This window comes from Mixophyes fleayi, chromosome 1 (genome assembly GCF_038048845.1).
Source record: "Mixophyes fleayi isolate aMixFle1 chromosome 1, aMixFle1.hap1, whole genome shotgun sequence".
In the NCBI taxonomy this organism is placed as follows: domain Eukaryota; kingdom Metazoa; phylum Chordata; class Amphibia; order Anura; family Limnodynastidae; genus Mixophyes; species Mixophyes fleayi.
The window spans coordinates 386,153,268-386,167,008 of NC_134402.1; the positions used below are offsets into that span (position 1 = coordinate 386,153,268).

The 13,741-nt window shown below is 38.1% G+C and overlaps 2 protein-coding genes across 9 annotated transcripts in view; both read right to left on the reverse strand.

Moving 5' to 3' along the window:
• Positions 1 to 13,741, reverse strand: part of LOC142097997 (uncharacterized) — a 1,069,021-nt gene that overhangs the window by 167,873 nt on the left and 887,407 nt on the right. The gene's annotated exons all lie outside the window — the stretch shown is intronic.
• SSBP2 (single stranded DNA binding protein 2) overlaps positions 1 to 13,741 on the reverse strand; it is a 152,967-nt gene that overhangs the window by 82,104 nt on the left and 57,122 nt on the right. For all 8 annotated transcript variants that reach the window (XM_075180295.1, XM_075180326.1, XM_075180316.1 and 5 more), the window contains exons 3-4: positions 12,402 to 12,463; positions 10,183 to 10,267 (exon numbers count right to left, since the gene is read on the reverse strand). In XM_075180295.1, coding sequence (XP_075036396.1) covers positions 10,183 to 10,267; positions 12,402 to 12,463 — 147 coding nt within the window. The remainder of the gene's footprint in view (positions 1 to 10,182; positions 10,268 to 12,401; positions 12,464 to 13,741) is intronic.

Below are 13,741 nucleotides of genomic sequence, written 5' to 3' on the forward strand. Positions count from 1 at the left end.
ACTCTACTCAAAAGAAAGATATTTTTTTTCCCCAAAGGATGCTCCTCAAACCTACTGGAACAAGTCCTGGTACTTTAAACAGGGCTTCAGACACAGCCAATATGATCCATGGTTACAGATGTTGATCAGTAATGTCAGATATTCAGAACATGTGGAGAAAACAGCCATGTCTGAGTCTTTAAACTGCTGATTTAGGGCAAAAGTCTTATTTGAAGTATAAGGATTTATTCCAGTAAATTGTGCTACCCAGCTAATAGGTTTAATTAGGCAAAAATTCAGTGGAGTTGCCATTTACAGTATGAATATAATGGACATTAAAGTCGGTGTCATTTGTGGTAGTTTTTTTTTTTTAGTTGGAATGCCCACGTATTGAATGCACTAACGCCTACAAATAAACTAAATGTCAGTTATGTAATACACAAACTGCAACTTACTAAACCTGAAATGTCAGATTCCGGTTACATTACAAACAGGGAGGAGAAAGTAAATAAAGATCAGCCCATTACTCCTACAGACAATTTATCTGACATATACGGAAAATAATGAATTTGTTAAGAAACATATGCAATGTTGGGTGTATCAAATAAAAATATAAGTAAAGAAAAAAAATAGAAAGGGTTCTCCAAATATCTGTTTACACAAGAAGTCTTCAGTGTTGCATTCACATTCACTGCAGGTGAGGTATACAACCTGTGGTTCTCCACCTGTTGTGTAACTCCTGGAGTAACACCCTGGATGCTTGACTGGAGAGCCACCAGTTGTATAAACAATGCATCACATGGTGTAAAGCAGTGATGGCTAACCTGTGACACTCCAGGTGTTGCAAAACTACAAGCCCCAGCGTGCTTTGCCAGCTATCAGCTAGCTATCTACTGGCAAAGCATGCTGGGGCTTGTAGTTTCACAACACCTGGAGTTACACAGGTTAGCCATCACTGGTGTAAAGCATCCTCCAACAATCACAGTCATAGGACAAGGACATCCAGATTTTTGCATTATGATAAGATCATGCAGACACCGATCATCTCCTGTGGCAGCACTGAACTTGTAAAAACTACTAATAAGATAAATTAAAACAGATGTCCAACTAATATTTAAAAACAAAAAGGGCGAGGAAACCAGTGTCACTGGAATTGAACAGCAAAAGTTCCTTTATATTTTAGACACACAATCAATCAACTATATATTGTAATGAGATCAGCTACTGTATGTTGAGCCAACTGGTCCCCCATAGGACAACAAAACGCAACCAGGGAATGAGAGATTACACTAACGTAAATCAGGAGATGTGATCTACCATTAAATCCTAAAAATTACTGTAAATTAAGACACTCTGTGGTGCTTCCAACAGTGATTCTCTGCTATCTGTAGTTCAATAACTGAATCTGAAAGACAAGTCTCTGGTTCCAAAGACTGCTTTCTCAGTAAATCACTCACACACACAAATCAATCTTTTTAAGTATTTCTTCTCCTTATGGAGGACTTCCTTAGAACCCAGTGGACGTAAGTGAACGCAACTGGAAACGGCCAATCCTTGTCTTGATGGGGGAAAAGTGTTGTGGAATCCATAACAAAATAATATTTTATTTTTTCGATGTGCCCTTCATGGCTGTGTAGTTGAAGTGTGCAGGATACAATGTTTTCATTTACGATGAAATTTGAATTAAAATATGGCATTAAATATTAAAGAAGAAATCTACCTAAAATGTAATTGTACTATAACCACCCCACTCCCAACTAAAGAATCATGTTGGTCCAGTATCTGGTAGTCCAGTAGTGTGTAGTGAGAGTATGTCCCACAATTATACATACAACATGAACAATGTGTTGTCCTTTGACATTTTTTCTACATCTATTCCAGTTTATAAATTTGTAGCAAGACGCATGCAGTCTGTCCAACTGTAGATCACAGATGAGGTATGTAAATAATACAGTGCTGGCTAACCAGTGACACTCCAGGGGTTGTGAAACTACAAGTCCCAGCATACCCTTCCAGCAATAAGCTGCTATATATTAGCATAGCATGCTGGGACTTGTAGTTTCACAACACCTAGAGTGTCACAGGTTAGCCAACACTGAACTAATAGAACTTACTAAATACAACACCCGTATACATGTTGCTTAAACAAAAGACAAAGCTTACTCCAACTGCAATACAATAAAGCTATCCTTCCCTTACATTTTCAGTAAAATCTTAAATTTACAAGGCTTAAAATAGCAACTGGTGCCAACTTTTTTCCAGGCCTCCTTCAAAATAAGACAGCATGTAAAGGGCATTTCTCTAGCTTCCCAACAGGACAGGAGTGCAGACCTGCCCAATAGCTTTCAATGTGATCTAGTCCACATGCCTCTAGAACGAAATTCCCCCGTACACAGCGCTTAAAATATTTATCTTTATTATGCACATATAAGAAACGTGCATAGAAGACACAATAGACAGATGTTAATGTAGTAGTATCTAGGAACGTATATTCTGTATTTCTCTAATACACACAGGGCCAATTACAGTGTCTTCAGGTTATATCAATGTAATGCTGTAGATTTATTTAAAGTGTACGAGTTAACAGCATGAACTTCTTATTAATCAGCCCCTATTGTATACAGTTTATGGGCCTTCATTCAGGAAACATATAATGTCATGCTGGCTAAACTATAACTATTGTATGTCCTACTGGCATTTCCTGTCATATGGCAAGTCTGTAAGCAGGGCGCTCTTAAGTCGGTCTATTTGCTAATACCCAAATTTGATTTATTACTGTGTTCGCTCCAAACTGTAAGTTTGCGGAGTATGCTGGCAGATGACAACTCATTTTAACTGATCGATTAGACATTTAAACAAATGTCAATATAGATTTCACATTGTGTGTACCCTTACGAACAGCCTCAATGTTTGCAGTCTTTCATAGTCTGAAATGGCTGAAATGTCCACTTTCTTGACAGAAAGTTAAAGGTGCATTGTAAAAACAAACAGATGCTCCAGCGACAATCACAGTAATCTGTAATATCTTTAATTCTAACAAGTTCCTGAAAGCAGACCTTTACACAACTTGAATTTGTTTCGAGTGGTTCTATAAATATGTAGTCACATTACTGATACAACTGAAAAATGTTTTGCTTAATCATCATCATCATCATCATCATAGCGCCACTAATTCCGCAGAGCTGTGCAGAGGACTCATTCACATCAGTCCCTGCCCCATTGGAGCTTACTGTCTAAATTTCCTAATACAGGCACACACTCACACACAGACACAGACAGAAAGAGAGGGAGGCACTAGGGTCAATTTTGATAGCAGCCAATTAACCTACCAGTATGGAAGGAAACCAGAGCACCCGGATGAAACCCACGCAAACACAGGGAGAATATACAAACTCCACACAGATAAGGCCATGGTCGGGAATTGAACTCATGACCCCAGTGATGTGAGGCAGAAGTGCTAACCACTGAGCCACTGTGCTGCCCCACATACATCCAATTATTATCAATCAATTGTACTGCATCCAATATCTCACTCTCAGAAGCACTCTATACTCAACTTTGATAAATTTTGTCTTTCCAGTGATCAATTTAAATTGAAATCTGAGGTGTCTGCTACTTTCTGAAAGAGATGTAACTGAATAACAACCGCAAAGCCTACCACTGTTTAGCAACAGTATTACTATTAATAATAATATCATCAGATTGTCTTCTCCAAGGAAATTTAGTTTACTGCACAAAATGGAAATCCACTGTGGCAAGTCGGCCACATATCAAATCTAATAAAAATAGTTGAACAGCAGCTTACATGTGATGTAATGAGGGGAGAGAAAGAAAGAGACACGCATGAGAAGACAGGAGGGTCTCTGGAGAACACGCAGATGTCTGTGGTTGAGCAGAGATGTCAGATTATAATACTGCACTAAACCCAACACACATAAATCAAAAGAAAAACAACTCTAAATAGTCATTTATTTTCAAAACCTCAATAAAACTCAGCAGTTTTTTTTCTCAGCTTTAATAAATTAAAATCTATACGAGTGATTCTCAACCACTGTGCCGAAACACGTGTGTGTCATTATGACATGCTAGTGACATTACAGGAATTTACTGTGACATTTGAGTCCCAAGTGAGAATAAATATGTACTAAGGGTATAGTATGAAATGTATGTAAATAACATTGTAATACATGCATAATAGTGTTTTACAAAAATGATGTACTAATATTTGTCACAAGTGATTCACAGAATCACACTAAGGGGGGAGCCATTTAGTACAGTCAAAGTTAATATGCTTCAAATATTAAAGATGATTTGCAAGCGAATGTTATAGATAATCTGCTGGTGTGTGGGTGAAATACATCACTTATAAGTGCTGTCTAAACATGCAAGCATAATTCATGTTTCATGTCTTAACAATACATACATGTACATTTTTTATAATGGTTTGAAAAAAAAAGGATTTAACCGTTTTTCTCCCAGCATTTCCTGAACTAATAGTCTTATGACGATGTGTCTGCACACCTTGCTGGAGCTAGAGCTGGGCACTGACTGCAGAGCCACAAGTAGCCCAAGAAAACTCAAACCTCCTTGTCACTACATAGAATACCTTATGGTATATGTATGCAACATTTGCCTCAAAAAGTATTTTGTTGGACTGTCACTTTCTAGTTAGAAAGTCATGAAGTTTCTTTCGCAAAAAACCTTTCCCATGTGCACAAGCTGACAAATTTAGGAAAGTATTTGGAAGATCTCAACGTCTAAGTGAATAGGCTATGCATGGTTCAGTTCCTGCAGGGTTTAGAGCAGTGTTTCACACATGCCCCTAACAGCTCATGTTTTGAGGATTCCTGCCTGTGGAACAGGTAGGATAATTACTGACCCAGCCAAGTAGACTTAGGGGTATATTTAGTAAACTGCAGGTTTGAAAAAGTGGAGATGTTGCATATAGCATCCAATCAGATTCTAGCTGTCATTTTGTAGAATGTAGACAGAAAAAAGCAAATTGTGAATTGGCTGCTTTGGTTCAGTGCAAATTTGGCATATAAATGCAATTTTTATTTTTTTTTGAGTCCTAGGGCTAGATTTACTAAGCTGCGGGTTTGAAAAAGTGGGGATGTTGCCTATAGCAACCAATCAGATTCTAACTTTCATTTATTTAGTACCTTCTACAAAATGAAAGCTAGGATCTGATTGGTTGCTATAGGCAACATCTCCACTTTTCCAAACCCGCAGTTTAGTAAATCTAGCCCTAAGTCACCTGTGCATGATTAAAGAAATCCTGAAAACATGAGGTGTTGGAGGTGCGTGAAGACTGGAGCCAAGAAACTCTGCTTTAGATTAACTGCGTTTTGCTACCATGTCTGGTCTCTCTGTTCAACTTCATGATGTGGTTTACTGGCCCAGTGGCCAGAAGATACATACTTGTTGCAACTTAACTATAAAATCCTGATACAGTTTTTCATATAGAGGTTTCTCGTATGGAGGTAAATCTAGTACATGTTAGTACAGTGTTATGGTTATTGAATTGCCAGAACATAATATCTATAACAGCAACATGAAGAAATGACATCAAGCTCTATGTACATTACTGCAAGAAGAAATCATTGACTATTACTTACAAAAGATATATTCAAAACAGTCATGCTATCTTTATAGTCTTCACATATGTTAACAAATCATAGTGATATAATAATGATATCAACAAAAACACACCAGTGTGTTCTCCCAAATAGTTCCATGACTCATCCAATGCTGCCACCCATGTAAGAGGCTGGTGAAGTTACCTATCCTTCAGTCATACAACGTTGTGTTACCAAGGGAGAGAAGAGGACTCCGCATGGTCTTACGGATGGCCACAGATTGGTACATTGTACCACTGCTACATAATATTACTACCATCTTACTAAATTTATACTATAGTTTATTATTCATTCAATACAACCACAATTCACAGTAAGCATGTTTCAGAAACACGCTCTTGTTAATAAGCACAATTATATAGCCGTCTCTTATGGACATAAAAATCTCAAGAAGCTGAAGTTCACTTGTTTATTTCCTTTATATTCTTTAGTTCATATGATGTAACACATGGCAATAATTGGTGAAATATTTGGTACTTCGCTAATTGTGTCAATATTCTTTCTTCTTAAACCCTGTAGTTTCCAGCTTAGCACCTACACTTCACAGATGCTATGAATGTATTCAGATTACTGACAGTATGTAACTTGAAAAGGATTTGTGTTAACAAAAATCAGTAGTGGATATTATCCTAATCTTCCTATGCTAAAGTGATCACAATAAACTCTTGACACCACCTGTCAAGGTTTTGAGGATTCAGGTGACAACAGTATTTCTGAGAACAAAGTATATTTGATTATTTAGATTTTAGCCAAAAACTGTAATGCAATTCCTATCCATCAATGATACTAAGGTGTTTATAATAATTCATTCTATTGCTGCCTTATCAATGAAATACAGCACCTGTAAGTGCTGCTTAAGTAATTCTTCCTGCTGCAGAGAGCAGGTTTTTTTTATGTTCCAGCCCGACACCTAGGCAGGCTGTAATACACATCCATCCACTCCTACCCACTTCAGATGAGTGATAGTAGCGACCGGACATCTCTTGTAATGTGTCAATGCTGAAAATGAGAAATGGATACTGTGCATGAGTCCGTACTATTTCATTTGCCAATTTACCTAATAAAAGTTGGCTATAATATCTGGTACAGAGAGCAAATGTCTCATACAAGGCTACATAAAAACTACTAACAATGGTTTGCAAAGAACCTTATTATCAGAAGCCAATGAGGATGGTGAACTGAGACCATGGAACGGTTCTGATACCTCTTCAAATTAAAGCACTGTATACTGGTCATTAATATACAGTACCCTAATTTTGGCAGTTTTCAGCTGAGTATTAAAGCTACTCCCAATGATATAAATAATATGATGTATGCATTCGAATTTCAGACCAAAAAAAAAATCAAAACTACTCATATCACAATATGTATTAAAATGAACACAGTAAAATGACTGGCGACAGCAAAGAGGCAACAAAATAACAAACCAAGACACTTTCCTACAGAAAGGTTATCACTCAAAGGAATTACACCTCTGAAAGCAGCTGTGGGGAGATGTTGATTGCCGAATACAAAAAACAAGATTTGATTCATATACAGTAATCAGGTTTATTGGATTTTAAGGTTTGCTTCAAGAAGTAATTACACAGTGGTATTGTTAGGAAATAATTGTTGCCTGGTTTGCGATAGCAAAAATATAGTTTAAATTAGCAAGACACATTTCAAGCATAGTACATTAAATTATCATCATCATTAAGAATAATTAGACAGAATTCAAAGTATGACATTTGCCTGTGAGACACAGATAGTTCAATATGCTTTTATACCCCAAATAACTGTTCACAGAGAATTCTCTCTACAAGAAGATTTCCACTGGCATTAGGCTGGGTACACACTACAGGGTTTTCAGACAATTATCAGGCCAATCACCCAATAAATGAACATTCGTCCCAATATTGCATCAAAGTGTACACTGCAACGATGAATGATTATCGTTCCAAAGCACATTGTATCATTTCATTTGATTTTTAAACCGGACTAAAAATCTTGTTCAGCGATGGAACAATGTTGTTCCAATTCTGCAGTGTGTAGGTACTGAGGACCGGCAGCATCCATAGATCTCTATGGTGTGTGCAGATTCATGAGGGTAAATTTATCAAGCTGTGGGTTTGAAAAAAAGTGGAGCTGTTGCCTGTAGCAACCAATCAGATTCTAGCTATCATTTATTTAGTACATCGTACAAAATGACAGCTAGAATCTGATTGGTTGCTATAGGCAACATCTCCACTTTTTCAAACCCGCAGCTTGACAACCATCGACTGAAAAGATCATGGTGTAAATTTATGACAGATGAAGAGCACAGATCTGACAGTAAATCTTGTAAAACGTGCATATTGTGTATGAATCTCAAAGCCTTATGCTTCTTCCAGTCTGACAGTGACAGCTGGTCACCAATTTTCTTGTATCCAATAGGCAGGTTTACAGTCTACCCAGCCTTTTACTGCTAAACATGATCATATACATAAAATATATGTATAATAAATGCGAGACACAGTAATTAATCTCTAAATCACAAACATTAACTTTCCGAATATACAGGTAACCAAATTCAAAATAACGAACTGAAACTCTTAAAAGGAAACGGCCTCCTTTACCCCTATAAGTACTGCCACCCTCCTATGGTACCCAGGGGGGAAATCAGGGAGCAGCCGCTGCAGTTTATAGCGCTAGAGGACTAAACCTGAATCAGTCATTCAACCCGGCTCACCTAATTACTGCACAAGAGAGAAGGACTAATAAAAGGGTAGCAGTTGCCCAAAAACAGACAACCTCTTTAAAGTGCAGAGGTTTAGAAGTGCTTGTCGTTAGCAGTGTGACTTCTTTTCAATTAACCTTAACTACATAAACATTTTCAATTTCTTAAAGACCGATTACCATCAAAATAAAAGTCAAGATTAACAACTGTATTCCAAATTTATTTAATTAGAAAAAAAAAAAAAGAAGATAAAAATCAGTCTTTATTTTATTAAATGCTACCAAAATGCTTCTCCATTTTCAGGATGTTGGTTCACACATATCTATGTCTTGTCAGTATTACAGTTTGTAGCAACAGTGAAAACGTTTGGTCACAAACTAAAATGTCAATATAGTGACCAAATAAAGAGACATGTATCATAACAATACTGAGTATGCGTTTTATTTAAAGGATAATTCTATCCAAAGCTGACAAATGACCTACCTGGGATACAGGAATCAGGCTATCATGCTTGCACTAGCCACTGCTCTATCATACTCCCGCTGACAACACTCTGTCTGTCTGCAGAAGAGGACGGGATTGGCAAAAGCAATGGGAGTACAGAAGATATAGTGGGATTCTCTGCTTGCTCCAGCCATGAACTCAGGGGCTTTGGTCCCATATTGGACTGCCTTGACCAGGTCAGTGGTCTACCTTTTTCTCTTTAAAATCTTCCTAATAGGCTGCTGGGCGAGTCTCGCCCCCCTTCCCCCCCAACTTAGAATTTACCAGCCGCCCCCTGCATGATTTACAGGCTATGGTTGCAGGAGTGAATAGAAGTGAGGGGAACAGTGACACGTGCTGGATTTTGAGACCTTGGAGAGCCTGAAAGCTGGACCACAGATAGACAACCTTTGGGACCTGGTAGCACTTAGGATAGTTTACCCATAACTTATTTTTCAGTGTTTGGAGGAATTATCATTTAAATGAATCAGAATGATGTGGCACGGCATAAATGAGTATGAGTAATTGTTGTCCAGGCTTTCAGAAGTATATATTTATGCTTCTCTTCAAATTCCCATGACATGGCAGAGTTGTGGTGAACAGGTGCAGTGTGTGCACGGCAATGAAGGGGCTTAAAAGGGGAGAAGTCCTGTTGTGTTATACAAATCTGTTATTTGAATATTTGTTGAAGTCACACGATGCATTTTCTTAATCAGCTCAATTTGTACTTTACATTTAAAATAGGTACAAAGCTCATTTAGTAGATCAGAATACATCCACATGTGACATCTTTAAAGGGAAACTGGAATAAGTGAGTTTCACCTGTTAAATGTTACACCAGGTAATGCACACTATTGATTTCAATACTAGTTAGCACCAAGACTATATTACACTAATTTTCAGCAAATCACTAAATCTACCCAACAGCCAAAATAAGAGCATAGTACACACAGTAATGTGTTAATATTGCAAAAGATGAGAAAAAACAAACATATTAGTTGGTTCTGGTTATTCTTGGTGTTCCCAAAGAGAACGAATGTGAACCAAACTAAATGGAACATTTGTGTTGTATAGGGTCTTCCACTCCTAATGACATCAGTGGTACAACCTGCTCAGACATGATATAAGTACTGCTGAGGTTATTTCAACCAGCCCTCTATATTTTACAGTATAGGGAGACAATTTGTGGCTCTCCAGCTGTTATAGAACTACAAGTCCCAGCTTGGCTGGCAGGTTACGTAGGTCACAGCATTTGAAGAGCCACAGGTGCCCTTTGCCTGTGACATGTAAAGAAACAGGTAAAAGCCATGTACATGTTGAGGAACATTAACTTGAAATTCTGTGTTACACAAATGAACCAAGAGACAAAAGGTATCTGCCACTCACATAGTCATGAAAGGCCTTTGCTTCACTTGAATGTTCACAGGTTTCCCGTCTCTCCGGAGCAGCACAGTACAGATCCCAAAATACACTGGGGATGGGAGAAATAAATGTCTTTATTAAACAAACAATTTCCCAATATCCCACCTCAGATACTGACATTATGCTGCACCAGTGAATAAAACAGATTCTGTAGCAGAGAACAGCGGCAATTGAACAGAGGTGATATCTTTGTCTTTTCATTAAGTGCCACAATACAACAAATACAATTTATATAAAAGACACATAATATTAAGAAGTAGGAATACAGAATTTTAAGGAAGGACAGTGACATTCCTGAGATACCGCTAAAGGCCGACTGATTAGAATTGTCTACAGTTTGTTTTTTATTCACTGTGAACGACGTCTTCCACCAGCATTTAAGCCTCCGTGTATGGTTTAATTGTGGCCACACTTTTACAATCTGATTAGATCTGCGAGTAGATGAGCCACACTGACACGGAGGGCCAAATCTAACAGATCTGATCACAAGATATAAAACATCATCCTCAGATTGCAATAGAGACAGGATGCACACATTACCAATAGGCCAGTGACCTCACACATGTGCCAAAGGGGACCTAATCCTAAATTTAAAAAAACACTGCTGGACCAAAATTATAAGTTTTGATTCTAGGATGGGCCATACACTGTGGATGGAATGGTTGGCAAAACTGATCAATCAAACTGTTATAGTGTGTGCAACTTAAAGGTATACAAAACAATGGAACAGAGATATCAGGGGAGTAACATTCAATCCTGATGCCCTATAGCATAATTTAAGGGGGACGGCACTGCATTCTCAATATACATGCGGGATGTGGTACTGAAAGACCAAACTAGGATTTGCGGTACACGGTAGTAATAAAAAGACTCTTCCATTATACCCCTTTCACACTACCTCAAAAACCCAGGTTATTGACCGGGGAGCCCCGACAACCCAGGCTATTGACGGGGGGAGCCCCAACAACCAAGGCTATTGACGGGGGGAGCCTCAACAACCAAGGCTATTGACGGGGGGAGCCTCAACAACCCAGGCTATTGACGGGGGGAGCCCCAACAACCTGGGTTGAGGCTCAGTGAACGGATCCAGGGGCATGTAGCTGGGTCGGATGACCCGGGAATTAGACCCGGTCTTTTGGAGGGTTACTGCTGGGTCCGACCCAGGAAGCCTCTAGTCTGAACGGTGAGACCTGGGACTCACCGAAAACTATTGAATAGTAAAAAAAAAAAAAAAAGCCATCACAAGGAGCCAATCAATGCTCCTCTTGTGAGGTTGCCAGGGAAACCCAGGCAGACCCGTGTGCTCAGTGTGAACACGAACTGCATCGTCACCCGGCAATATTCCGGGTTCATAAACCCGGGATATAGCCAGGGCGGCAGTGTAAAAGTGGTATAATTAGGGCTAAACTCAAACTAAATTAGATTCACAAATGAAATAGCAATATAGGTTTAACCTCAAAATCCCTGGATCTGTGAATGGCTTAGACAAGTCTCACACAAGACTGCCCATGTTTAACCCAGTAAGGACCGTCACACTAGCATGTACCCATTTCTTTACAAATAAGTTATGTATCACTATAAAGAACCTTCCTTTCCAAATAACATTTTATATACTCTCATTTGTAACTGGTTGTAATCCTTTAAAAACATTGGATGTCTAATGAAAATGTATGTTTGTTAATAGATAAATCGAATGTGCTAATGACTTCAGATGATATGTATACTGGTACATTAGCCCTTGTAGACAAAATGTTTATAAATGTTGTGAATTGTTTGAATTCTGTTTGTTTTATTTTATACTTTTCATAAACTTTGCAAAAGCTGAGGAATAAACAATTGAAAAACTAAAAGAAATACAAAATAAAAAAATAAAAAAAACAGTTGGTTAACATTTAGTCCATGTATAAAATTAAATGTACTAATTTTGTGTGAAACAGAAGAGTTCAACAAAGAAATAAATGTACGTCAAGGAGACTTAACCCATGTCTAAACTTTTGGAGCCTAAATTATCACAAACAAAACTAAATGTTATTATAATAAAATATGTTTCAGAAGTTAAACTTTCTTAAAAGCTACTGAAGCATAAAGATTTTTAAATGTAGATAATTAATTCCCCTTTAAATGCCAGGCTCTCTGTTCTGTAGTGCGCATGAGTGGTGTATAATTCACACATACAAACTTACCACCACCAAGAGTGTAGGAATCCTGGAGGTTCACCCAATGTTATGTTTTTCTCCCATCTTATCTACAATAAAGAAGAACATTTTAGGAATAAAGTTAATGATCACAGTTTGTATTTAATAAATACACAATAAAGTAGTTAGCTGCTCTGGCTGAAGAGAACAATGACACAGACGTGCTAGGGACGCCAGCTGAGAGCCCAGCCTGGCAGCTCCTCATACTTGTACACACAGGCACCAGATGAGAGTGTAGACTGGAATGTGCAGATACACTTCACCTGAACACGTATAGACTGCTGAGCTAAACACACGCACTGCATAAATGTACATATACTACTGGATATCTACAAGCACCTGATGTTTATTTCCCTGTATTCATTTAACTAGTTATATTTGCCTGGTGGTGGCTTCATCATTATGCTTCATTACTTTGTACAATGGATACTATTCTGATTTTTGGTCATTGTGTTTGCTTTTGTCTTGTGTTCGAAAATATAAAATTCTTTAAAAAAAATTAAGATCATCATCATCAACATTTATTTATATAGCGCCAGCAGATTCCGTAGCACTTTACAATTGGGAACAACCATTAATAAGACAATACTGGGTAAAACATACAGACAGAGAGGTAAGAGAACCCTGCTCATAAGCTTACAATCTATATACTGTAAACAAACGCAGATCTATGAACATTGGCTGCCCATGACCCCATCGCCAGTTCACTGGTTGTCTTCCCTTGGACCACTTTTGATAAGTACTAACCACTGCATAGTGGAAGTACCCCCACAAGACCTGCCGTTTTGGGCATGCTCTGACCCAGGCATCTAGCCATCACAATTTGGCCCTTGAGAAAATCGCTCAGAGCCTTACACTTGCCCATTTTTCCTTCTTTTAACACATAAACTTCAAGAACTGACTGTTCACTTGCTGTCTAATATTTCCCACCCTTGAGAGGTGCAATTGTAATGAGATAATCAACGTTATCAACTTCACTTGTTACTGGTTTTAATGTTGTGGCTGATGGGTGTATATACACACACACACACACTTACTTTTTTAGCTAATAAATGTGCAGCCTCCAGAGCTACTGGCTAAAGCAGTACAATCCTTTTGCTTTCAGCTAAAGCGTGCATCATCCTCTGTTGAAATATCATACAAGCCCTCCAAACCTCTAGGCTTAGAATAATACAGACATATCTTTAGCCAGTGAAATGCATTCATCCTTAAAATGAAAATGGGATTCCTTTGTAAGCAATCAGCAATTTATCTTCTTGGAATTGTGTTATTCAATCAGAACCCTGCTGCGCAGCTATCTACAGCATTTAAAACAGAGCGGCTATATT